This window comes from Ciconia boyciana, chromosome 8, assembly GCF_034638445.1.
Source record: "Ciconia boyciana chromosome 8, ASM3463844v1, whole genome shotgun sequence".
NCBI classification, from domain to species: Eukaryota; Metazoa; Chordata; class Aves; order Ciconiiformes; family Ciconiidae; genus Ciconia; species Ciconia boyciana.
This window is the reverse complement of record NC_132941.1, coordinates 52,025,514-52,049,256: the sequence shown is the minus strand read 5'-3', so window position 1 is coordinate 52,049,256 and position 23,743 is coordinate 52,025,514. Positions and strand designations below refer to the sequence as shown.

The 23,743-nt window shown below is 41.1% G+C and overlaps 1 protein-coding gene across 4 annotated transcripts in view; it reads left to right on the top strand.

Moving 5' to 3' along the window:
- The first annotated feature begins 502 nt into the window (after positions 1-502).
- Positions 503-23,743, top strand: part of SLF2 (SMC5-SMC6 complex localization factor 2) — a 35,723-nt gene continuing 12,482 nt past the window's right edge. The window contains exons 1-10 of one of the 4 annotated variants that reach the window (XM_072870137.1): positions 524-599; positions 9,638-9,681; positions 10,132-10,841; positions 11,880-11,988; positions 13,230-14,386; positions 17,009-17,091; positions 18,051-18,167; positions 18,435-18,602; positions 20,438-20,540; positions 22,026-22,101. In XM_072870137.1, the coding sequence (XP_072726238.1) occupies positions 595-599; positions 9,638-9,681; positions 10,132-10,841; positions 11,880-11,988; positions 13,230-14,386; positions 17,009-17,091; positions 18,051-18,167; positions 18,435-18,602; positions 20,438-20,540; positions 22,026-22,101 (2,572 nt within the window). In that variant the 5' untranslated portion in view covers positions 524-594. Of the gene's footprint in view, positions 600-3,257; positions 3,415-9,637; positions 9,682-10,131; positions 10,842-11,879; positions 11,989-13,229; positions 14,387-17,008; positions 17,092-18,050; positions 18,168-18,434; positions 18,603-20,437; positions 20,541-22,025; positions 22,102-23,743 lie in introns of those variants that run through there. The other 3 variants (XM_072870136.1, XM_072870139.1, XM_072870138.1) reach the window with 3 other exon arrangements.

Here is a 23,743-nt window from a genome sequence, read left to right as displayed (position 1 = left end):
CTTTCAAAAGCCTAAGGGCAATTTCTTCACAGACTAGAAGTGGTGCTTTGATTTCACCTCCTTTGTTTCTTTGACAAAAGGATATGTGCCCTTTCAGATTCAGGGTTTAAAATTCTATTTAGAATGTTTACATTAAAATATTATAATAAAGATCAGAATAATAATAAGATCACAGAATAATAAAGATGGTTGTGACCGGTATGTTTCAGATGTTAATGGGCTGTGGCCAAATCACAGTTCTTCATCATGATATAGCTGCGTGGTGGGCAACCATTTCCCTGTGGATACGGCTTAAAACCTCCGCATTCTGGGATACTTCCTGCTTTTGCTTGAAAATAAAAGCATGAGTCATTCTGGAAAGCAATTAAGGAAGAGATGAAATAAATAACAAAGAATGACTTGCGTAATACCCCCAGTATAGTTCCAGATCTACTTGTAAAACCTTATCAAGTTTCCCAGATTTGCACTTTTTCAAAGTTTCTGGTTATTTGTGGGTGTTCAGACTGCATGATGGGAAGGACTAATAGAAATGAAAATCAATAATGTGGGATTGGGCAGGAGGCAAATGATTTTCCAGCTTCTTTGAAGCAAGGCATGAGGTAAGCGTCTTCTAACTTTTGCTTAATTTGGAGGAAGGGAATTGTAAGCAGTGAAGTGCTCCCAGATTGTCAGGGAAAGTAAGATTCCCTCTTTCTTGGGAATAATTGGTATCTATAGTGATAAGAGTTGTTCTAACCAAAGTAAGTTTTTTAAAGTAGTTTGAGTATTATGATTGCTTACTGATAGCTATACTTGTGTGCCTAATGACTGTTGTTGCTATTTATTTATTTGAAATTAAGGCCTGCTGTAGGGCATGTATTAGTTTAAACAGCATGTGTGTATGTACAACTCTGCTGTTTGGGGAAAAAAAACCCAAACAAGCTGCTACTATTACAGCTGTTGCACCTTTTTCTTACTTCCCGCACTGTCCTCAGTGCCACAATACCCTGCCTTCTGCAGTTTCTGTATTTCAGACACTTGCCATAAGCAGGTTATTATAAACCATGTTATTACTTAGGTAATTACTGTTTTTTGCGTTCTTGCTGTCTCCTCTTTTGAGAAACAGCTTCACCTTGCTATCACCAATGCTCGAATCAGACTTTCTGTAGAAGCTGCTTGGTGTCTCCACACTTCCTGCAAACTTACCAATGCATTCTGTATCTGATTATTCTGTTGTGTTTTGTAATGGTTTACGTCTCCAGGTCACATAACTGTAAACATGCCTCTAGGTCTATTGCAATTTTGCAGGGTAAAAGTATTAAACTGAAAGGTAAAGCAAATGTTTATATTACTTCAATTTCATCTGCTCCTTCAATGTGACATAAAAATATTTCTGGAATTCCTGGCTAACACTGGGCATGAATTTTGCTTTAACACTCCATTAGGCAATAATTCAAATATACGCTATTGTCTTTTCAAGCAAATCTATATGACAGCAATCCCAACTGTTCTTCATTTGTTGCTCAAGAAAGTTTCGCCAAGCATAAACATGTATTGGTTGTACTGTTGTGTATGGTGGGTCTTGAAGCGTGTTGTCAAACAGTGAGATCCCCTCCTGGCAGGTTTCTTACAAACATAATAGTCAGAGATGGTCCCTGGGGCAGAGAGCTCGCAGCTGAAGACAGTGTGTGTAGGATGGGTTAAAGCAAGAAAGGAGGAAGGTACATGATGTGATGGCAGCCAATGTTTTACTCTTTTGAGGCTGGGTTTAAGACATCATAAATTAGATCAATGAAAGCTGTTGAAAAACAGACCGAGGGGTGGGGCAGGCTGGAAGGAAGTGGGTTGGAGTGCATAGCACATGGCAGACTCAGACACTTCAGATGCTCCAAAACCAGTTTCCTGTTTTGACTTGTGCTTGCAGTTTTGCATTACTGTTACTTCTGCTTTGCAGACTTTTCCTAGGCCAGCCTACCTCGCGTAGGGTGTGGAAAGAGACATCAGATGGGTCACTCCTTTCCATTTGAGTGAATTGTCTCCTGGTGTTTCTGGATCCAAGAAAAACATTAGGAAAAGAGTGGCCTTGGTCATCTCCACTCTTGGGCAAAGTGCTGAACAAAACCTCAAACAAAAACCCCAACAAAATGGATTGCAACATTAACTGTCCCAGATAACCTTCAGGGCACTGTTGGGATATCTCTTATTTCCGCAGACCAATGGCGGGGATTAGCTTGTAACTGTGCGGTGCCTGCTTTGAACTGTTACAGCTACTAGCGTGGAAACATTTTGCTACCGCTAATTTTTATAGCAACTAATTATGTAAATTTGCACAGAACATTACAGATAGCAGTACTGGGGTTCTCTAAGCTTGCAAATCTGGTTCTTCAGGTTGTCTAGTCCAGGTTTTTGACCCTGGGCCAAAGTGTTTTAAATGTGGCAGTGCAGCACATAGGGCGATCACACACAAGATACATTTTAAGAGGTGGGTGGGTGTGTGTAAAGTAAGGAATAGAGTGAAGCTTGCAGGGCAGGCTGTGATTGGAAAGGCACAGGATTGGATGCTGTTTTGGTGGAGATGTGGGTGATTTCACAAAAGCTACTCCCTTCCCAACTTTTTAGCCTCCCAACAGCTGCAACTTTGTCAAGCGGCTATGGAGACGGATATACATTCTGGGTATTCTCACCGCTCTAGCATAAGCCCCATGGCCCGCGGCTCGCTGCCTGTCCCCGGCCACTTCCCTCACGGGACACTTCTGCTTGTAGAGGAATCACCCTAAGCGTGCCCCAAGCCGAGGGCGGCCTCCCTGAGGGGAGCCCGGCCGCCGCAGGCCTCGGGCAAGAGGCGGCTGGCTGGGGCCCGGGGCCGCGGGGCCGGGGCGGCCGAGAGGCGCCCTGAGGCGGGAGGGAGCCGGGCGGCGCCCCGCGCTCGCGCCGGGGCGGGGGCCAGCCCCGCGCGCACCAATCAGAGAGCGCGAACTGGAGGGGGTGAGTGGCACGAGACCAAGGCGCCAAACAGCCCTTCCTCCTTCGGCCGCGGAAGGACGCTCCCACCTCCCGCTCTCTTCGCGGCCAATCACAACCGCGCTCCGTCTAGCCGGCCCGCCCCTGGCGGCAAAGAACCAACGGGAGGCGCCACTACTTCAGCCGCTCAGCCAACCAGCGATCGAGCCTAAAAAAAAAAAAAATAAAAAAAATCCCCATCGCCTCCTGCCCGCAGCCCCCGGAGGCGACTGTCGCTGGGGCCGGCGGCCTTTCCTAGGGTGCCGGGAGCGGCCGGTCTCCCCGCCGCCCTCCGCCGCGCGGGGTCAGCCGGGCAACCCGCGCCATGACCCGGCCGCTCGGCGTGGGCGTGCCGTCGCCGGGCCCGCCCGTCACCAGGTCCTGACGCCATTTTACGCCAGCGGCCGCGGCCAGAGGGATGGCCCAAGACTTCAGGTACCGGCGGGGAGCGGCTGAAGGGCGGACGGGCGCGTGGGCGGCGGCCGCGACCGCCGCGAGGCACCGTGCCCGCCCAGCGGGGCGCCTCCGCGCTCCCGGCGTGCAGCGCGCCTCCGGCAGGGGGCGCCCCCGGAGGGCGGCTCCCCGGGCGCGGCGGAGGGGCTGGCGCCATGGCCGGGGCCGGGGCCGCTCTGCGGGTGGGCGGCGGCTGCGGGAGCCTCACGGGGCTGTTCCCAGCTCCAGGCTTTCAGCGCCGGCCAGGCTCGGCAGATGCGGGTGTGAGACTGTCCGGGAGCACGGCGGTGTGCCAGCCGCGGGGGGCGGCGGGTGCCCTCCTCGTCCCTACTCGCACCGCTGGGAGTTCCAGTCCTGATGCGCTGGCCCTTGTTTTCATGTGGTGCTGATGGTTTGTGGGCCGAGGTGAAAGGTGCCTGATAGGCAGGCAGCCTGACAGCATACAAAGAAACTGAAGAAGATGCCTGGCCAAGTACTGACTAGCACCTTCGGCACAGCATTCAAAATAGAGTCCCCCTCCCACGTGTAGCCATATGTCCTCCCATCTTATGTCTCGGTGTCTGTTAGCAACTCTACCTGTAGAGCTAGGTAGGCTTCAGCAGTTCGGCTCTAAAGAGAGAACTTTGGTTGTCATTGATTCAGCTCTCGAGCCTGTTCCAGCTGTGAACCGTACTGCTAAGAGTGCTGGAGGACAAGGTCTCCAGTGAAGGCAGTGGCAGTTTTCAGACATGATGAACCTGTCTACCAACTAGAAATCCAAATTCTGCCAAAAACTTGATGAGTTTTTTCAGAGGCTGCTAAGTTAAATAAGTTTTGTTTCTTGCAGTGTGAGGCAAGTCATAATTTTCTTATACCATTAGCAGCACCTTATTTTGTTCATTCCTGCTGATCCTCTTTTTTTGATAGCTGTGACCTTTGAAGGAAAGGGAGAAGGTAAAAGTTCAGTTCTTCCTGTGTTGCTTCTTGCCCAAGAAAGTGAAACTACTCTGTATTTTGGTTTTGCTGCTGTTGTGAGGTTTTATGTGCAACTTTCTTTTCTGTTTTTTTTTTGTTGTTGTTGTTATTTCTGCTGTGCTTTTCAAGGTGCTCCATTTTCAGAGATGTATGTACATTTTGTAGTTTATGCCTATGTTGTGTGCCTTTGCTTTCTCTGAGCTATTGCTAGTGTTTCCAGCACAGATTTTTAAAAGTACAGTTTTTATCCAGAGATAACCACTGATATGGCTGTAAACACTAGTTACTTTTACAGAATACTCAAGTGTTTGTCTTTTTAAACAAGTGAAATAATTTCCTCCCTCCCTCTTTCATGCAGGTTGTGCCCTTAATTTTGAAAGACCTAAAAGGTCTGTTAAGTGCATCTCCTGGCTGTGTAGCTTTTTTCTTTGTTAAGTGAGATCAGGTATTTGTGGGTTTTGCCTTTTCTTATCTGGGTTTCTTAGTGGTCTCCCTGGTGTCTCAGTTAAGATGAGATTTCACAAAAAATGGTGGAATAATTTTTAGTGGGGATAAATATGTTTTGCTGAATTTATATATTTTGCTGAAATGCATTAGCTAGAGCTATGTAGTTGTTGACAAAGATACATTAAACAACTGTGACTTTCATGTCAGGTAAAAAAAGAGTGAAAAACAATAATTATTGTTGCTTCATCAGTTCTTCATTCTTTTAGGGCTGATTATTTGACCTCTTATTAAAACAATAGTGGAAATCCTCCTGTGAATAGTTTGTGAACAGTTGTGGTCCTGTTCACATAGAAAATCACGTGTTCTTTTTGTACTTTCATATATATGAAACACAGGTTGGAAAGCCCAGTACTTTCTTGTGTTCCTCCTTGTACTGTATCACATGCCTTTTTTTTTTTTTTCTTTTCCTTTTTCACCCTTGGTTTTGTTTGAAGTTCCTAGTACACTTCCTTGTCTGAGATACAACACAGCACTTGAGAAATAATTATTCTGTTTTAGCTGGACAGTTCCTATCCCTTGTTCTTCCAAAAAGCAGTAGAATACAAAGTAGAAAATGTCAGTGGGTAAGCACTTTAAAATAAATAGTCTAAGACAAATCACTCTCTACTCAAGTGAAACTTTTATCCCAGGGAGGGGGGGGAGGGAAGGCCTTTTTTTTAGCGGCAGTGCCTCCATTCTCTCAGTTGTGTTATACAAGGCTTTGTATAATTATGGAACAAACATGAATTTTGTTACCAAGCTCTTGCATTTAGAATAAAAGACAGCAAAAAGATACAGCAATGAGATAGTGGATGTGGAAGGGATATAAGCAGTCATTCAAAATTAGTGGCTGCGGAAAGAAGGAAGAAGATAGCAGAAGGCTTTGGTTTTGGTTTGTCTTTAGGATTCAAGGGCGGAGAGGAATCTGAGAGGTAACTGAAGATGAGATTTGGACTGCCGACAGTGGTTGGTGTTGCAGATGGGGCTTTAACCTGGAAGGAAGAAGTACAGTTGCTTAGTTAGGAAAATAGAAGGGTTTTGGAAAGATATGCAGAGCAGGAAGCTGTGGGCATGGGATGATTTTGCAGCTGCGAGAGCAGTCACAAGCAAGTACTGGGAGTGTCCTGAGGAATGCAAGGTGGAGAGAGCCTTGCGGTGAGAGGGTGAGGTCAGGGTGGGAGGTGGTCTAGGGCAGAAAGACAAGTCAGTCAGCAACGGCAATAACAGCGAATAAACCCGCAATTTAGTGTTTTGATTCTTATGTTGGACTGAAATTTGCGGACCCCATCGCTTCAGCACATGGGAAGAATGGGCCTATTTTGGCCTATGTCAAATTAAGCTGGGACAGGTTGGAGGTAAGTAGTCTTTGACAGGTTGTTTTTCTGCTCTCTTTAGTAAGCCAAAAAGACAGTTTTGTGCACTCACATATTCTGATTACAGGTGGCTTTTTGTTGAGTTGCAGTATACTCAAGCATCACTGCTTGCCAGTAGCCCAGTTAAAGAAGTATCAATGCACTATAAACAGCTTTTTGTATTTGTGTAGGTGCTAAAAATGCAGAAGCCGTGTAGAAAATGCAAAAGTGAAAGTAACAAGCTTGCGGAAAGATTCAGAATTAAATCCAAGTTTAGTTTGAATAAGTGAGCAGTGGGTTGTTCTGGCCTGAACTTCAAAAATGGTTATTGAGTCTGTGAAACCACAGTCGTGTATGGATGCTTGAATGCGTTAGCTTAGAACCTGGAATAAATAAGTTTTGCCTTTGTAATCACTGCTATGCAGACAGTAAAGATATAGCTTTGTTTTGGAAGGCACAGAAAGATTAAAAAAGATGGAAAGTCTTAAACAAATCTGTATTGTTCTTGCTTTCTCACACCAATATCTTGTTGGAACTTGAAGAGAAACTTCCAAAACAGGCATAAGTATAGCCTTGAAATTGATAGTAAATTTCCTTGCTACGTGGGAGAAGATAGTGTTGAAGGAGAACCTGCTGCCCGAGCCTTCACACAGCATTCAGGGAGTCGCACACACATGCCACCCAAGACTTTAACTGCTAGGACCGGAGTCCCTTCGCAGCGGGCAGCTCCGGTGAGCCGACGGGCGACCCTTTTCGACTCCTTGCTCACTCACACACTCGCTCTCGGGTGCTTTTTCTCCCCTCAGGCTCGACCTTAGGTTTCCTGAAGCAGAGTCTCTGATACGACGTCCACCAGATGAGCTTATTCATTGGTACAGTGGTGAAAACAGCTCGAGCTGGGTGCCTCCGGAGAGGGACCCCCAACAAAGAAATCCCTGGGCAATTACAGCCTTCCACTTTAAGTTCCCCTCCCCTCATGAGGCAGTTGGGACCAATAGTAGTATTAGGGTCTGGGGTCTTCCCATTCTTTGTTGGGTCCTTCCATTGTCTCTAGGCAGGTCATTTCTTCTCTTATCTGTGTAACTTGTAACTTCTGATGATGATTGTAGCTTCCTTATCTTTCTGGTTTGTACCGGTTTTGTGGGCCTTCCTTCATGTAGCTGGGTAAAAGTTCAGTGTACGGTCAGTGAATCTGGGTGGAAGTTCACAGCTTGTGGCCTAAGGCTTCAATAAGCCTTGCTGCTAATGCTATGTATTGGATTCTGTTTGGGCTGGAAGGTGACTACTACAACAACAACAAGTTCATAGTTCATAGAATTGTAGAATGCTTTGGGTTGGAAGGGACCTTTACAGGTCATCTAGTCCAACCCCCGTGCAAGAGCAGGGACATCTTTAACTAGATCAGGTTGCTCAGAGCCCCATCCAGCCGGACCTTGAATGTTTCCAGGGATGGGGCCTCCACTACCTCTCTGGGCAACCTGTTCCAGTGCCTCACCACCTTCATTGTAAAAAATTTATTTCTTAAATCCAGTCTAAATCTGCCCTCCCTTAGTTTAAAACCATTGCTCCTTGTCCTGTCACAACAGGCCTTGCTAGAAAGTCTGGCCCTGCCTTTCCTATAGGCCCCCTTTAAGTACTGGAAGGCTGCTATAAGGTCTCCCCACAGCCTTCTCTTCTCCAGGCTGAACAACCCCAACTCTCTCAGCCTGTCCTCCTAGGAGAGGTGCTCTAGCCCTTGGATCATTTTTGTGGCCCTCCTCTGGACCCGCTCCAAGAGGTCCATGTCCTTCTTGTGCTGAGGGCTCCAGAGCTGGATGCAGTACTCCAGGTGAGGTCTCACCAGAGCAGAGCAGAGTGGCAGTTCTTGATGTATTTTAATGTTCAAATTGTGCGTTACTTGGACAGTCTGCCCATTTTTAGAAGTGACATTCTCTCACAGAGAAATGCCTTGGTGTTCTCACTTCCTACTTATTCTTGCTAGGGAAAATACCTCTGATTTAAAGCTATTAATAATGTTGTTGTGTATGTGTAAAAATAAGATGGTTGTAGACTGCTGTTTCTGTTAGAAGCCGCAAGATGCCCATAATGTGTGCTGGGAGGGATGCCACTGTCATGTGTATTTTGTTAAGGGCAGTGCTGGTACAAGTTCCTGCTGAGAAGTCTGGTAATAGCGCAGATAGGAATTTGCATCCCTGCCTGGCACCAGATGTGTGAAAAAAGCAACGAACAGTGGTGAACAAAGGGTTTTGGGCAACAGGAAGAAAGTTACAGGATTAGTTGAACTTTGTGGTTAGACTTGGCTGCAACTAATAATGCATTGAAGAGGGTTTGGTCACTGCTGGTATTGGTAAGGCCAGCTGCTTACCACTATAACACCTTAAAAAAAAAAAAATTATAGGAGGAGTTACCAGCTCAAAGTGTTGATAGTGGAGATGGGGAGGTTGTTAACACCATCACATGAGGTGATGTTATCCCACAAGTGTGAGGTCGTTTACTGAGTGTGCGAGACGCCAATATACACACAGGGCAGAGGTATTTTATTTCATGTCTGCGCAGAGATGGATGCTAGGTGGTCATGCCACAAAGCTAGCACACCGTTTGGTCATGCAGGTACAGTATTTATACGATCTAGTTATACATATGCATAAGGAATTACACAAAGCAGTTTTCTATTGGTCTACATTTCTCTTATTTCAACATAAAGCTACAGTGCTACTTTAATACTCTGCGTATGCTTGCAGGAAGTGGGGGGGTAGCTTTCTTTGGTCCTTAATTGAGTCGGTGGTCGTGATCTCTCCCTGCCATCTTTACATTTCCCCTAGTTTCTGTAAATCTTGTTGACTTCATGTAGTGCCATATCCTCCCAGCATGGCAATCTCCCTTGTAACAAGAGGTTTCCTTTATCAGTCCTTGAAGTTCCTCGACTTAGTTTCTTCTTCGAAGGCCTACGTATTCCCCTTTCACTAGTCTCTTAGTTTCTCTTCAAAGGCACAGTCGTTAGCAAGGCATGCATTGTTTATACAAAAAGTGTCTAGTTTCATAAGGCTGCTATGGCTCTTATGCCAGTGAGGTCTCATCTGGAATACTGGATACCGGTACGGTCAGTCCCATTTAAGAACGCTTTGATTAAGCTGGAAGGGTGGTTAAGACTTACTCAGATGATAAAGGAAACAGTTTGAGCGAGGAAACTGACAGGTTGGCTTCATTAGCCAAGCAGAGTGAAGGCTAGAAGGCAATGAGGAGGATGATGCTTTCTCTGATCTATCAGAAAGAGCTATCAGAAATAACAGCTGCTGACATTAAAAAAAAAAATCTGTAGAAATAAATTACAGCATTTTAATTTTATCAATATTCACTGTATGGGCATTTAGGTATTGTTCTTTTAAAAAGATAAAGTTATGTTTTCTCTTCAGAAACCAGACCATTACAGAGTTCTTCAAACCAGTTTTAAACCAAGGTAAATATATGTTTTTTAAATAGAAGATATTTATATGAGTTTTAATTATATAAATGTGCAGAAGTATAGTCCAATCTCATTCCAAATTGGAGCAGCAATTTAAGGAGTATAGCTTAACAAATATTTCAAAATGAACACATTTAATTTTTTCTAATAATGTAACCGAAAATGTTAATTTCCTATTAAAATGAATTTCTTTAAACAGTGATGTAATTATTTCAAGTTATTGTCTCGCACTTAAGCTAGATTGTTTATAACAACTGAAGCTGTGACATAGATCATGCAGTTCTTTTATATGAAATAAATTGCATGGCACTAGCAAAACTAAATGATTAAGTAAATTCATTTTGGATTGTGTGTGAGAGATAAAATATCAAGTAATACAGTCCAGTAAGATTTATTTTTTCCAATATTGTGATTGTGAATAATTTCTTTTCTTTTCTCTCTTAGACCTTGGCCATAAAGACAGAACTGTGTTGTGTTCACCAGACAGAGGAAATGTAAAAGATGCAGGAATCGGACTGTCAGTTTTATGCGCTGAACACTTTGAAAAGAAAATATCTTCTCCAAAGAAGGTCAGAAGAAAAAAGATGCCAGACCAAACACCAAACACAAGTCCTGTGATAGATGCCTTTTGGAGAGGAATTAAAGAGAAAAAGGACAGTGTAAACATTTTAGAGAATGGCAAAGCATGCAAGGCACTGGGTTCATTGTACCCAAAAGTTGTGATTCGACGACTCATTACCGCAGGGTCTCGCAGCTGTTTCTTGGCCAAAAAAGAGAAAACTGTCAAGTCGGAACAGGGAAGAAATGAGAAGTGTCTGGGTGTAACAAGAGCACCGTTGTCTTGTGGAAATAGTCGGGAACAGAAAACTGACTGTATGGATCTAGAAGACACTAGTTCGGACTCTGACAAATGGCTTTCATCATCAGAAGCTGATACTCAAAAAGCCTGTGCTAGAAATAATGGCACTGCGAACAACACATCTCTCTGCCAAAACCCAGGGCTTCCCATGAAATTGCCCTGCGCTCCAACTGACTCTGAATTTAGGTTGTCACTGGAAGCTCTCCGCAGAGAAAGGAAGCAGAAGAAACATAGAATGAAACAATCTAAGCCACATCCTGTAAAGCCATTCTCAGGAACAAGTGTATCACATCAGGTGTGTTTTGGAAGGGTTGTTAAAGGTAGAAATCAGTCACCCATTGTGCATGTGGTTTTTGGTTTGTTTTTTTGGTTTGTTGTTTTTTTTTTTTTCCAATGTAGGATGAAATTCTTGGTGCTGCCTTTTTCAGATGTAACAAAAGTTTATGCTCTTTTGCTGTTCCTTTGTAAATATTAGGGCATGCTTGGGTAAGATGATTCTTAGCTATTTTACAATAAATTAAAAATCTTGGTTTAGAAGCAGGGGAGATATTCTGGGTTAGATGCAAGCATGAAAATACCATGGCAATTGTAACTTCAAATTGTATTTTGTAGAGAAAATGTCTTTTATTATCTTAAATGTCTTATAACCTCATGTCTTCTTACAATGTAGTGTAGGGAACAACCAGGCAAATTTCTGCTAGTTAGAAGTTGCAGTTAGTAGCAGTTCAGATTTATGCACTTAAGCCACAGTATTTAGATAGAGGTGGGAGTGGTCCTATTAAGCGTGAAGTATTTAATTATAGGTTGAATTATGTTCACTCTTTTACCAACCAAGCAACCCCTTTAAAAGGTTGCTGGTGACTTGCAAGGAAGATCATTATGTGTGCCTCCATAATGTGCTATGAATGGAACAAAAAAGATTGTTTGGCTTGTGTTTCTTTTTCTCCTTCATGCCCCTCCCTCTGTATTTGCTTGTCTGTGCTTTCTGTCATTTTGTTATTTAAGTTCCTAATGGCGTGTTTGAGGAAAGCCAGCGGGGCTATGTTGCTGTATAGCCCAGGGATGCAAGTGGCTAATGGCCCTAAAAGTGGAGAGATTGAGAACTGAAGGCCAGTCTGAAGAAAAGATACAAAATTCGGGTTGTGGAGAGTCCTTTTGTTGCGATCTTTGCAGCTGTGTTTTAAGTTTGTCTTGAAATGAAGTCTATTACCATATTTCTGGGGGTGTGTGGAACTAAGTCTGTGCTAGATTCAACGCTTGGCTCAAGATGTGAACATCCTGGTTTTAAAAAGTATGCGATTAATTTTTTTATTTTCTCCATCTTTATTCTTAGGGAAATGGATGTCCTTTAAGAAAAATACCACATTCTGGTTCAAGGGAAACTGCCTCAGGTAGAAGCAGTTATGGATATGGAATTAATATGGAATTAATTAAACAATCAGGTTCATCACTTAATGTCTCTTTTTAATGGCTTTTTTTTCTCGAAGTTAGATTTTTCTGTTTTCTCTCTCTCAAAAAAATACTGCTGTATAGTCAAGGTTATTCTAATATGTGGCAAACTTGAAGAGGTTTAAAAGTAATTTGGGATTTTAGTAAAAAACAGATTGTTTGTAACTTAATTAGAAGTTGTGATGTTTCTTTGTCTTAAGCCCTTAATCCCTGATTATTTTTATGGTTTCTCTTGCATTGTGGAAAATCCATATTCACTGTGGTGGTTAACAAATTTTGCCTTTCAGCTTAGTCCAGAAAGAACATTCTTGTTGAACCAAACACTAAAGTTTAGCTGGTATTCTTGTTGCTTTTTGTCCCTTTTAACCACGTAATTTTGTTCTACAGTAGGTAGAACTGAATATAAAAAGCTCACGTGAATAGAAGCTTGAGCTAGGTCAGTAGGATGATTAAAAAAAAGGGGGGGGGAAGGGTAAAACAAGGAGAGTATTCCCATGTTTTGGGCCCATGGCTGTGTAAACCTATCGGACTCTCTGTCGCTATGCTTCACTTTCCGCCTGTGCTAGCACTGGGACTTGGCCAGTGGTGCGAGGAGCTGATCTGGCTGAAAATTGAGTTGGGAAGTTCTCGGCCACATCAGCTCCTTGAAATACCTTGCCATGAAGTGTCCAGGTGCTGGTGCCAGTTTAAGGCGGGAGGCAGAAAAGCATGGTGAGGAAGGTGGGCTCTGCTGCTATAGAACCATAGCCTGAAAACAGGTTTCTTCATCTTCTGAATGCTTTTTCATGAGCACTGTTAAAATTATTGCAGTATTTCCAAAATACTTTTCATAATGTTCATTATTTATAACCATTACATATAATTACAGAAACTTTTTTCCAGTCCCATACCTCAACTGGACTACTGTCCGTTTCCAAAGACTGATTGATTCTAGTGTGTAGAAAAAGTATTCTATGGGAGCTACTGAGCTGCTTTAAAAAAAAATTATTTAATTTCATTTCCAAGTTAGTTACCATAATAACATACCAGTATAGTATTAGCTAAATCTTAATTGTGGTCTGCTGTGTTCAAGCAGAATGGAAGTATTGTAATTTCTGATAAAAGTTGCAGTCATAGTTGACTTAAAAACAGAAGTTAGTTTTTTAAAGGGTAAGCTGTTATAGTTTTGATTTTTTTTTTCTTAATTTTTTAAACATGACAACAGTGGTTTACTTTTTTCTTAAACGCTTCATAGATGACCCATCTCAACCAAAGCCAAAGCAGGTTTCAAAACATGAGGCATCTTCTCCAAATGCACTGAGAACATCATCTGAGATGGCCGCTGGTATGCGGAAGAGCCAATCTGTTCCTTCACATTGCCTTAGATTTAAGATGTCTTCTGGGCGATCCAAACAAATAGACTTTCCTGGGAAAAGAAAACGCACTGCCATGAGTGTGGATGCAGACAGTTCAAATCAATCTGAATTATCAAGTTTGAATGACCCTGCTTTTAGTAGGTCATCTGCAAAATGCAAAAATAGGAGGTCTGACTTTGTAAAAAATATCCTTTTAAAGTCTACTTGTGGTGATGTTCTGCAGCTAATGGAGGCTGCTGCTCTACCTAGACATGATTCTACTCTTCCAGAGGAATACCTCAACTCAAGCGATGAAAATGAGAAAAATAATTGCTCCTCTGTAGGTTTGTCATCTTCATATTCTGCACACAGTCCTGGTAAAAATAACCGTATTTCTGTTGTGGATACCAAAGAGAATCAATTGCAGGTGGCTAACTCATGCTTTTTCTTGGAAAAGTCCCTTCCTTTTTCTCAGGAAAAAAGTACTGTGTTGCCTTCTCTCCACCACTTAAAACAAACAAAAGGTGTGGAATCTCATCTCCAGAATGCTGGCTTATCTCAGGTATTGGATGCTAAGAAGGAGCAAGATGGGAAAAGACCAGATAGATGTGCACACAATAAAGCTTACAGTATTCAATCCAGCAACAGTTTTTCAAAAACAAAAGACAAGACTTCAGAAAATGCTTCTGATTCTTGTTCAGTGGAAGGTTCTGGGAAACCTGCACTCTCAGAAGAAACTGGTAAAAGTGTGCCCCATTCATTGTCTTTTGAAGAAAGGTGCATGGACAGTGGTCATCTGTCTTCACAACTCTCAGGCAAGTTAAAAGTTGAAAGCACCTGTACAGACAAGTCCAAGTTTAAGGGAAAAGCAAAAAGCAGCTTTGATAGTGAAGACGAGAGTTTGGAATGCAGTCTAGATGATGATGATGAAGAAGTAGTATTCATGCCACTACAAAAAATTCTGTCTTCAAGTCCCAAGCCACAGGCAGGAACCTTGGAAGAATCTTGTCTTTGCAGTTTTTCCCAGGACACCATGACTCCATTACTGAAGCTTCATGTAAGTGGCTAAAAAACAAAAAAAGCATTGCATCAGCCTTGTTATATTGTATTTTTGGTATGATTTTTTCCTTTTTCATAATGCATGAAAACTCAGAGCTATTTGCCTGGAAAACGGGTTACTCAGCTTACTTAAGGGTCCTATGCTGTGCAGTGCAATGTAGTCAGAGAAAGGGTGCTTGTTACTATGCTTGCCCCTGGAATGGCTGAAAGATGGTTTGTGCAGCCAGATTGCATTAGCTGTATGCCTTTCGGTGGTTTTTAGGAGTTCTGTTTTTGCTTTTTCCCCCTAAAAAAAAGGGCAGGAGGTTACATTTAGAAGATGTATGGGATCTAGTGTTTTCATTTTCCTGATCAGGTAAGATTTTTATGAGCTGTAGTTAGCTAGAGGAAATTGATCTATCTGTTGAGAGATCTGTGTGCTAGACTCAAGTCATATCCTTGTCACAGTCTGTGATTGTCAGAAATCTGTGCATGAGTTCTTGATCTGTAAGCGTGATGTTTTCTTTGAGGCTGAATTTCATGGAAATTGGAAGTCTTTTAGAAAGGATTTCAAAAAGCTGAATGACTTCTCGCAAGGGATGGATGAAGAAGTGTTTGAATCACAGTTTACAGGGTATTTTGGTGAATTGATCTGTGTTTTTAAAAGCTAGCCTATTTGTTCAATAACAGCTTGTCAAATAAGTTGTGATTTTGAAGTTTTATTGGAAAATAATGGTTTAATTAGGAAGATCCTGCAGTAGGACTTAGTGTGGCGTGCACAGCTGACCCCACATGACCAAAGGGATATATTCCATGCCACATAGTGTCGTGCTCAGCAGTAAAAACGAAGCAGGGAAGCTGGTCTGGCATGTAGCCATTCCTCAGAGTCTAGCTGGGCATCCTTCTGCTTGTGGGAGGTGCTGAGTGATTGCCTTTGCATCACTTTTTCTTCTCCTCCTCACCCCCCTTCTTTCACTTATTAAACTGTCTTTGTCTCGACTCATGAGTTTTCTCACTTTTGCTCTTATTCACTCCCTTGCACCACTGGGTGGGAAATGAACAAGCTGTGTGGTGCTTAGCTGCTGCCTGGGGTCAACCCAATGCTATTTTCTACAGTAGAAAACAAATCTGCTGTTAGCAGAATACCTGTATAAATACTCTCGTACTTGTCTCCTCCTGTTTTTAAATCTCTGAAATGGTTTATTTGTTAACAGACTTTCTCTTTAAGAGTATCTCTGTAGGCAGATACTGAACAGCCATAATTATTTTATCTCTACTATCCATTAATAATGCAAGTACATTATAGATCAGACTTTTGTGGTTACATACCTATTCCACAGTCTTAACCAACATGTCTACGTAATTAATGCTTAAGACTGATAAACAGATGCAGCGTAGATCAAATGTTTGTGGAACGTGAATGGGATCAAAACATTTGGCCTATCCTGTTTCTGCATACTTAATGGCCAAGTAAGACAAAACAGTTAAGAACTGTCCCAAAATTTCCATGACTATGGTTTTTGCATATAATAGCATTTTTCTCTCGTCTTGTAAGAAGGGGTGTATGTGCACATTGGAATAAAATCTTGATTCCTCAGTTCAAAAGTCGTTCTAGGCGTATTAACCAGATATAAAATAAGGTAAGAGGCCTTCAGCTTTCCCACAAGATTTCTCACACAAAGACGTGCTGCTTGTTACATTTGAAAGATATCTCTGAATACAAAAAATTAATGCTGTGTTAACTGGCTCTTTTATTAGCAGGTGGACTCTAACTTCTTAAACTAACTTTTTTACCTTTGGGTAATAGAAAATCTCCAGTGAGAGGGTATGCTCTTACTGAATTGTGTTCTCCTAGAATGAAGGAGCTCATAGGAAGAAGCTTTGTCGCTAGTAAGAGACTTGCAATTTAAGAAGGTGGTGGTCAGAAGGGCAGTGCTTGTCCAAAGAACTGAATTGTGGCCATAAAAGATTTCAAATCTGTGTTGTCTGCTACTAGCTGAATAAAACACTGGCTACTGAAAAACAAACTAATTTTGCTAGTGGTTAAGACTTTCTTTGTGCGTTGTTTTGGTTTGGTTTTTAATTCTATTTATTAGCTTCTTAATTTGGGTGTGTATTAGGATTTTGATTGGAAACTTTGTTTTGTCTGATGATTTTGGAGGTGATTTAGCAAACACTGGTGCTTTGTCCTCTAGGGACTCCTGAAAGTAACAAAGAGGTACTGAATAATTTTTGGAGTTTCATGTCTTATGCATGAGAATGGGGATTCCCAGGGCCTCAGTGGATGATGCTAATAAAGCTGTGAGGTAAAAGGCTTCTTATGCTAATGCTCTTTGTGAAGGTTAGCTGGAGGTCAGCCCCAGAGACAGACGCAGAGACTTGCTTTTCTGTTCGGATCCATTGTGAAGCACAGTTATTTCTGAATTAATCACTGAGAGAGATTTGACCATTATATAAAATTTTCAAGAGACTGAGAAACGTAAACTGTTAATCATCCTAGTTTTCAGGGTCTCCTTTGAGTTTTTATCTTCAGGTAAAATATAATTAAAATTGGAAGAGGTTTCTATTTTGATTGTTTGTTGTCTGAATGAATTGATAGTTTGTGGTATTTTTTTTTAATTTCTTACTATTTCATTTACAGCTATCTAAGCCACCTGTTGTTAGCCAGGTGTCATATGTGAACAGCTTAGAACATCTCTTGAAGGAGAAAGAAGAATCTAAAAGGTCTGTTTCTTAAAGCTGCTTTGAAAAATTTGGGATGGAGTTGTAGAAGCTTAGATTTACCATGTCTCCCTAGAACTGATGGAGTTTGGGTAGCAGCAAGCTAAGCTTTGCCTGCTGTTGCCACCAACATACATCTGACAGGACCTACAAGTGCGGCTTAACTGTAAAATTTGAATGACAGGCTCCTTCCAAGCAATGATGAGTGACTTGTGATACATCTGTCTGCTCCTCAAGAGCTGGACTAAATTTACTGATGCCTTCGTTGTAGGTCACTGAGCCAGCTACCAGCTGCTGGTCAGGCATGAAACAAGTATTTATGTAGACTTACTGTACTAGTTTATTCAAAGGCATTTGTAGCTCAGTTTTGGTTTCCAAAGTTGTGTAGACTATCTGTATTTGAGTAGTTACACAGTTCAGTGAACAGAACTAATGAGTGTTCTTGCAAGAGATCTTTTGGCTAGAAAGTGCAATCTGGTGTCTGTACTGATGGCCAGTGGTAGTGATGGGCATGTATGTGTGATTAACTGGTTTTATTAAAGAATCTGACCCTAGTAACTATGGGCTGACTGACTATGGAGTAGTGAATACTCCTATAACTAATACTATTTAACAAATAAAATGCTAGTGTGGCATTTAAAAAAAAAAATTAAAAAACCGCAGAAGATTGAAAGTTTTGTGCAATTACAAAGAATTCTGTCAGAAGTTGGTTGAGTGTATTTGTCTCTGACAAACTAGTGATTGATTGTGCTGTTGGATGTTTCCCAAAGCCTAATGAATTTCCACTTTGTATCTTGGAATAGCAACATGCTTGGTTTTTGCACAGATGCAATATCTCACATGCTTTTGCCGTGCGTAATTGGCTACTGACTCCTGGGTTCACATTCAGAGCTTAAATTTTGTTGTCTTCTGTTGTAAATACTAAGTGGTGATGATATGTTCTGCTGCTGCTGTTATTTCAGGGTAGATGAACTAGAAAAGCGGTTACAGGAAGCCATACAAGGAAGAGAAACTGATTCTTCAGGTGGAGATGATGAGGAGAATGCCAGTGGAGATGAAGATCTCTCAGAAGAGCACAGGTCCTTCCAACTCCAAAACCAATTAAATCTAGTTCTTCACTTTTCTAGTCTTTTTCTCTAATCTCTCTTTCCATCAGTTGTTGTTAATATGTTTAATGTTAACCATTTTTATTGTCTTTCGGGGTTGGGTGGATTTTCTTCAACATTACTGTATTTTAACAATTCAGCTTTCACATAAGGCTGATGTGTTCATCTGAAAATAACTGTCTCAACTGGAAAAGAGCCTCTCAATGTTTAAATTCATAAAAGCAATTTTGAATTTTACAGGGCATTTCTAAAGAGATTTTCAGTAATAGCTCATGCCATACCTGACTACCACCCTGGAGAAGATATATTTGATTTATCAACCTCTGGGAAAATCTTCAATCAACATAACCTTGACTTGAGGAATTTTCATTTCATCCCTCAAAATCCTATAGAAAAGCTCCTTCTTAGGTAACAGTATCCTCTTCACTCTATTGTGTTTACTTGTACAGTTTTCTTCAGTGTTAGCAGTTTTTTGAGATAAAATAGTATCTTTGCATGCAAATGAGCTCCATCTTACTAAATAGGTAAGACTGACTCCCTTTCCCTGAAATTCTCCTTTCCAGGTTAGTTTTACAGAACAGTGAATTGTTACTTGAAGCTTCCTTCTTTCCTCCTTTGGAATCCTTGAAAAAACATCTTAAATGAGACATAAGAAAAAAAATAGGTGTTCTCGCCTCTTCCATATTTCTGCTGTGTTGGGCTATCATTGATAATCTGACCAGTTTGTGGAAGATAAATGCAGAAGTGAAATGTTACAATGAACAAGAGCTTAACTATCCCAAGACAGAAAGAGGACCTTTGTGGTGAACTGCTTTGTGACCCACAAATGTTGCATTATGTCTGCAGAAAGACACTTGTGTTTTTGTCCGGAATGGGCCTGAGACTTAGGGCTCCACTTAATGAGGATTGCAGAAAGTCACAATTTCTTACATCTGTTAGATTCAGTCACTGAGCCAGCAGTGTGTCTCTGTGTATATACACAACTGTTCTGTAACTCACAGGGATTTGTATTCTATATTTATGAGGCTGTCAGGCTACAAATAGCTGGACAAATTCTTGCCTAATACCACAAGTGCAAATCCTGAAAAAAATATGGTTATTTCAGTTGGCATTTTATTGCAAACTTGCATCGGTGAAACTGAGAGAATTTAATCTTAAAGGATTTTGTATACATGTGTATGTGCTATTGTGGATGTGAAGAGGAGGAGGGTGGCTTCTCCTCGTCTCTTGAGGAAGTCATGTTTGTGATATAATCCTTTGACTTCAGGCCTCTTCATTAATATGTCTTGAAGATAACAAGGATATAAGCTTCAAAAGCATCTTCTAAGTCAGTGACTGGAGGAATGAGAATTAAACAAATCATCCCTTGCAGAAGGCAATTACGATTTAATTGCTTATGCATTCTGCCCAGTTGGCACAGCTGGCATGTACTGGCTGTCCAATTGGCACATGGATGTCTTCCTAGCCACTTGCTCAGTCAGACAGGTAGAGGGTATGTGGAGAAGTTAGGACACAGATCTCTCAAAAGAGCTGCCTGTTTTAGTAGATACTGAGAATAGAGGAGACTAAAGGAAGGGTATGTGGGAAACTGGATATCATTAATCCAGCTGCTTATGACATACCTGACTTTCTAAAGAAGACTAAAGCTAAAATAATTTAGTAATAAAAATTACATATTTTCTGTTCTTCCAACAGCTACTTTTTGCACTTCACAAATTTGCACAGTGGGATTAGACTGTTTGACTTTAATTGCTTTAGTTTGCCTCCAGACTCTTTATTTAAAAGATTTTTAAAATGTCAAACAAAGTTGGTTGTAGTTTTTTTTTTTTCCTCTTTTCTTCTAAAAGTTTTGGTAAAGGTCATGGGACAGTAAAAAAATCATATTCGCTGGTCTCATTGAGCATGGCAGCCTGTCTGTGTAGACTGGCATAATGGTTCATAGTACAATAGTGTAAATCAGTGTTTGTTTGAAGCTATTATTCTCTAATAATACAAATGTTTCCAAATTTTACAGTATGGCATTCTGGAGAAAAATATAGTTGTTCTAAATAACAAATAAGGTTTAATTACTATAGTATTTCATATAGGTAAGAGTGTAAGAATAATATCTGGTTTGGATGTTCAGATCTTTGCTGTTGATGATGATCTGAGGGGTGGGGAAGTTCGTATGCTTTTGTGAAAGTGCTGATTCAACCACTAATTGATTTTTCTCCTCTTTCCCCACCCCCATCTTTGTCTTACAGTTCTGGTGTAACACAGCAGCTTTCTTTAGCAATTAATGGTTTTCTAAGTTCTGCTTACAGTTGTATCTTGTGTCCCGTACCAATTCTCAAGTGGCTTTTCCAGGTAGGACTATACTATTCATGCAGCTATACTCTGTCCATGTGTAACATTCTTCCCGGAAGCCAGTTGTAGCAAGAATAATCAGAACAAGTTTGTGAATCTGTTGCATTAGGTTAACAACTTTTAAATCAAAAAATCTTTCTTTCTGGGTTCTGATTTGTTCTCCAGTCTGAAATACTTTGATTGTTACTAGGGGTAAAACACTAGGGATAACTTTTCTCCACACTTTCTGAGTGACTGCGAAGCTGCACATCCCTGTCCATCTTCATATGTGTTACTGCATTTGAAAAGGGCACAGTACATGCTAAGTGAGAAGAGACTTCAGGATATAATAGCGTGGGCCAAATCACAAGCAAATGTTAATGTTATTTTCTTTCACCCTTAAAAAAAACAACAACAAAAAAACCCCCAAACATGCTGCAGTATGCAAAAGTACAATTTCTACATATATCGCCTTGTAAATCATCAGAAATACTCTCATTATCAAATAATTTTCATTTGGAAAAGGTCAACGTGCACTGTGGCTTAGAAAAAAGTCCGGAGCCATTCTGAAAGGAAGTGTGGTGGCTGTCTGCTTTCTAAATGTCTGTGTCCATGTCTAAATCCCCAGGAATTTACATTGTTCTGTTACTCACAAAAATGCCCCTCTCCAACCTCCATTCTATCATTATTTACCACATTCTGACTGTGCCTGAAACAAAAAAGAAAGCTGGACCGCCTGTGAAATTGCAGCCTGGATCTGTTGACTGGCTTTCTGCTTTTGCCAAAAGGGAAACATTTTGCTCCTCCACGTCCTTCCCTCCAGCCAGTAAAAAATTGCCTTCCACCCCTTCTGTGAGCCCTGGTGTTCCTCTAATAAGGAGGAAGTGTGAGCCAATTCAGCTCACTTACAGAGCAGGCAACTGTCCAGCACTTGAGGGAGAAAAAGAAGAGTTTTTTGCTGGGCTAGTGAAGTGCTCCAGGAAACCTGACCTGTACTTCTTAGTCATGTTTTTGTAGTTGGGAGTTCTATGAGAAACTAAGAATTCATTGTTTCGGTTTAGGATTGCATATGTTCAACTTATCCATGACTGGTAAAGGTTGTAGTTAACTCTGTTGCTCCTGCTTCTGATCAATGAGTTCAGTTTGATCACAGATGCAAATGGGTTCCAAAGCGATACATGATACTTTCCATTCTTTTAACCCTCAGTACCTTCTTATGAACCAACAAATTCAACATGGGGTTACAGCATTCTGATATTGCAAATAATTAATTTTAAAGTATTCCTAGCATGTGTGCACTGCTTGAAATAATCAATATTCACAATATTCTCTTCTCCTTGGTGTATCTTGCTTTAGAGGCTTTGGGGTGGTTGTGGGTTTTTTTTTTTTCCTGTTACTGTTTCTTATTTTATTTTACCAAATAGTTGGTTTATTTTTTTAATTAAAAGAAAACTGATGCCATCATGCAACTTGGTGTTTGACATGTAGCTTCTTTTCTCTCCACAGATGATGTCTGTTCATCCTGACTATTGTGTTTCCACCCAGATTTTAGACAGATTGATGGAGATAACACTAAAAAATGGTGAGCATTTGAAGGATGGAAAACTGACCACCTGAATGAAGGCAGTTCCCTTCTGTTAAGTATAGAAAGGTATTGGGGAGGAATTGAAAGGCACTGGCTCTGTTCTGTGATTCTGGCATGAATTTAGGCTCTTCTGTTACTTATGTAATGCACAAATGCTAGGAGTTGGTCTTCACTGAGTATGTGCAAGCTGTACCACAGTATGTGGTGCTAGCATGTATTTGCAAAGCAGTGCATCTGTTACAGAGCCTTTTAAACTCACTTCTGCTATTTCACAAATAGAATTGACCTGAAGAGGAGCCCAGTCTGCTCAAAAGTTTACTCTCCTTTCCATCTTTTACTTTGGAAGATGCAGACATTCATTTCGTAGCTTAAGGACTACAAGATGTTTTTCACATAGTCATACCCAGTTTGTAGCACTGCATAGTTTACTTTCCAGATAAATGGCAAAAGTGAAAAGAATCATACACCTGCACAAAAAACTTTCAAGGATCTGCTTCAGCCCACACTGCTGCTTGTGTCTTGTGTGTTTTGCCTTCTTTCATCGGTACTCTCAAATACTTCTCCGGTACAAGTTCCTTTGTATGTTCTCCATGTCTTCACTTTATTCAGAACCATCAAAAGTCACTAAATCATTTAAGCCTGCCAGTTAACATCGTTAAAGTAATGCAGTTCTCTTGAAGTACTTGCTCAGGTCTGTCCAAATTGTACCCCATATTTTGAATCTTGTTTGAAATCAGATTGTGAGCTGATATGAGAGGGAATGTAGCCTCCTTTATTTTGTGCTTTGCTGGCATTAAGCTTGATTCTGAATGAACAGTTCAAGCTGATGAATGAGCATTCAAAGAATTAAGGCTGGGAGAGATCCCAGCAGATCTCTGACCTCAGAGCAGGATCAAATAGTCTACAGTTGCTCCTGGAAAGCTGTCTAACCACTTTAAAATTGCCAACTGTGGAGTCTTTAAACAATTGAGACATTCTGTTCCAGTACTTAACTAAGGATGCATCTTTTTTGTTGTTGTTTTTTTACTGAATTGAACATTGAGATCTGAACCTGCAGTGTCTTGAGTGTTATGTTCCATTATATTTGTTTTTTTTCTTACAAACTTAGCTCTAAGACACAAAATTGAATTCTAGTGACTTCTGTCATTGTTTGGAAAACACTGTGTCTAGTTTGATGTTACCTTGCTAGTTTAGTGTCCTATAGAGAATCCTCTGTACAGTTTTGCAGACTTTCAGATACAAGTCATCATACAAATCAGCCCTTTTTGCAATGAGCATTGTTTCTTATCTCTATCAAATAAGTGAATTCAATCTGTTTAGCTCTTCTGTTCTAGAAACCTTGCCTGTTTTCAAATCTTATTTAGCTCCACTTCCAGTCCCACTATGATAACACCCTCTTACCTGGACCTACACAGAATGGTAATTTATGTATTCTCTTAAAAGTAAATATTGCCTCCTTGCTTGTTCTGCTTTCTGTGATGAGTGAGCTGTGAGGGAAAATGGGTGGAACTTTAAAGTAATTCACCTGTTACATAGGCAAGATGTTTCTCTAGCATAAAATACTGTGTTAGACTACTTCCCCCCCCACCCCCCATCATTCTGAAAATAAGCATATCGTTCAATATACCAACTCTTCTGA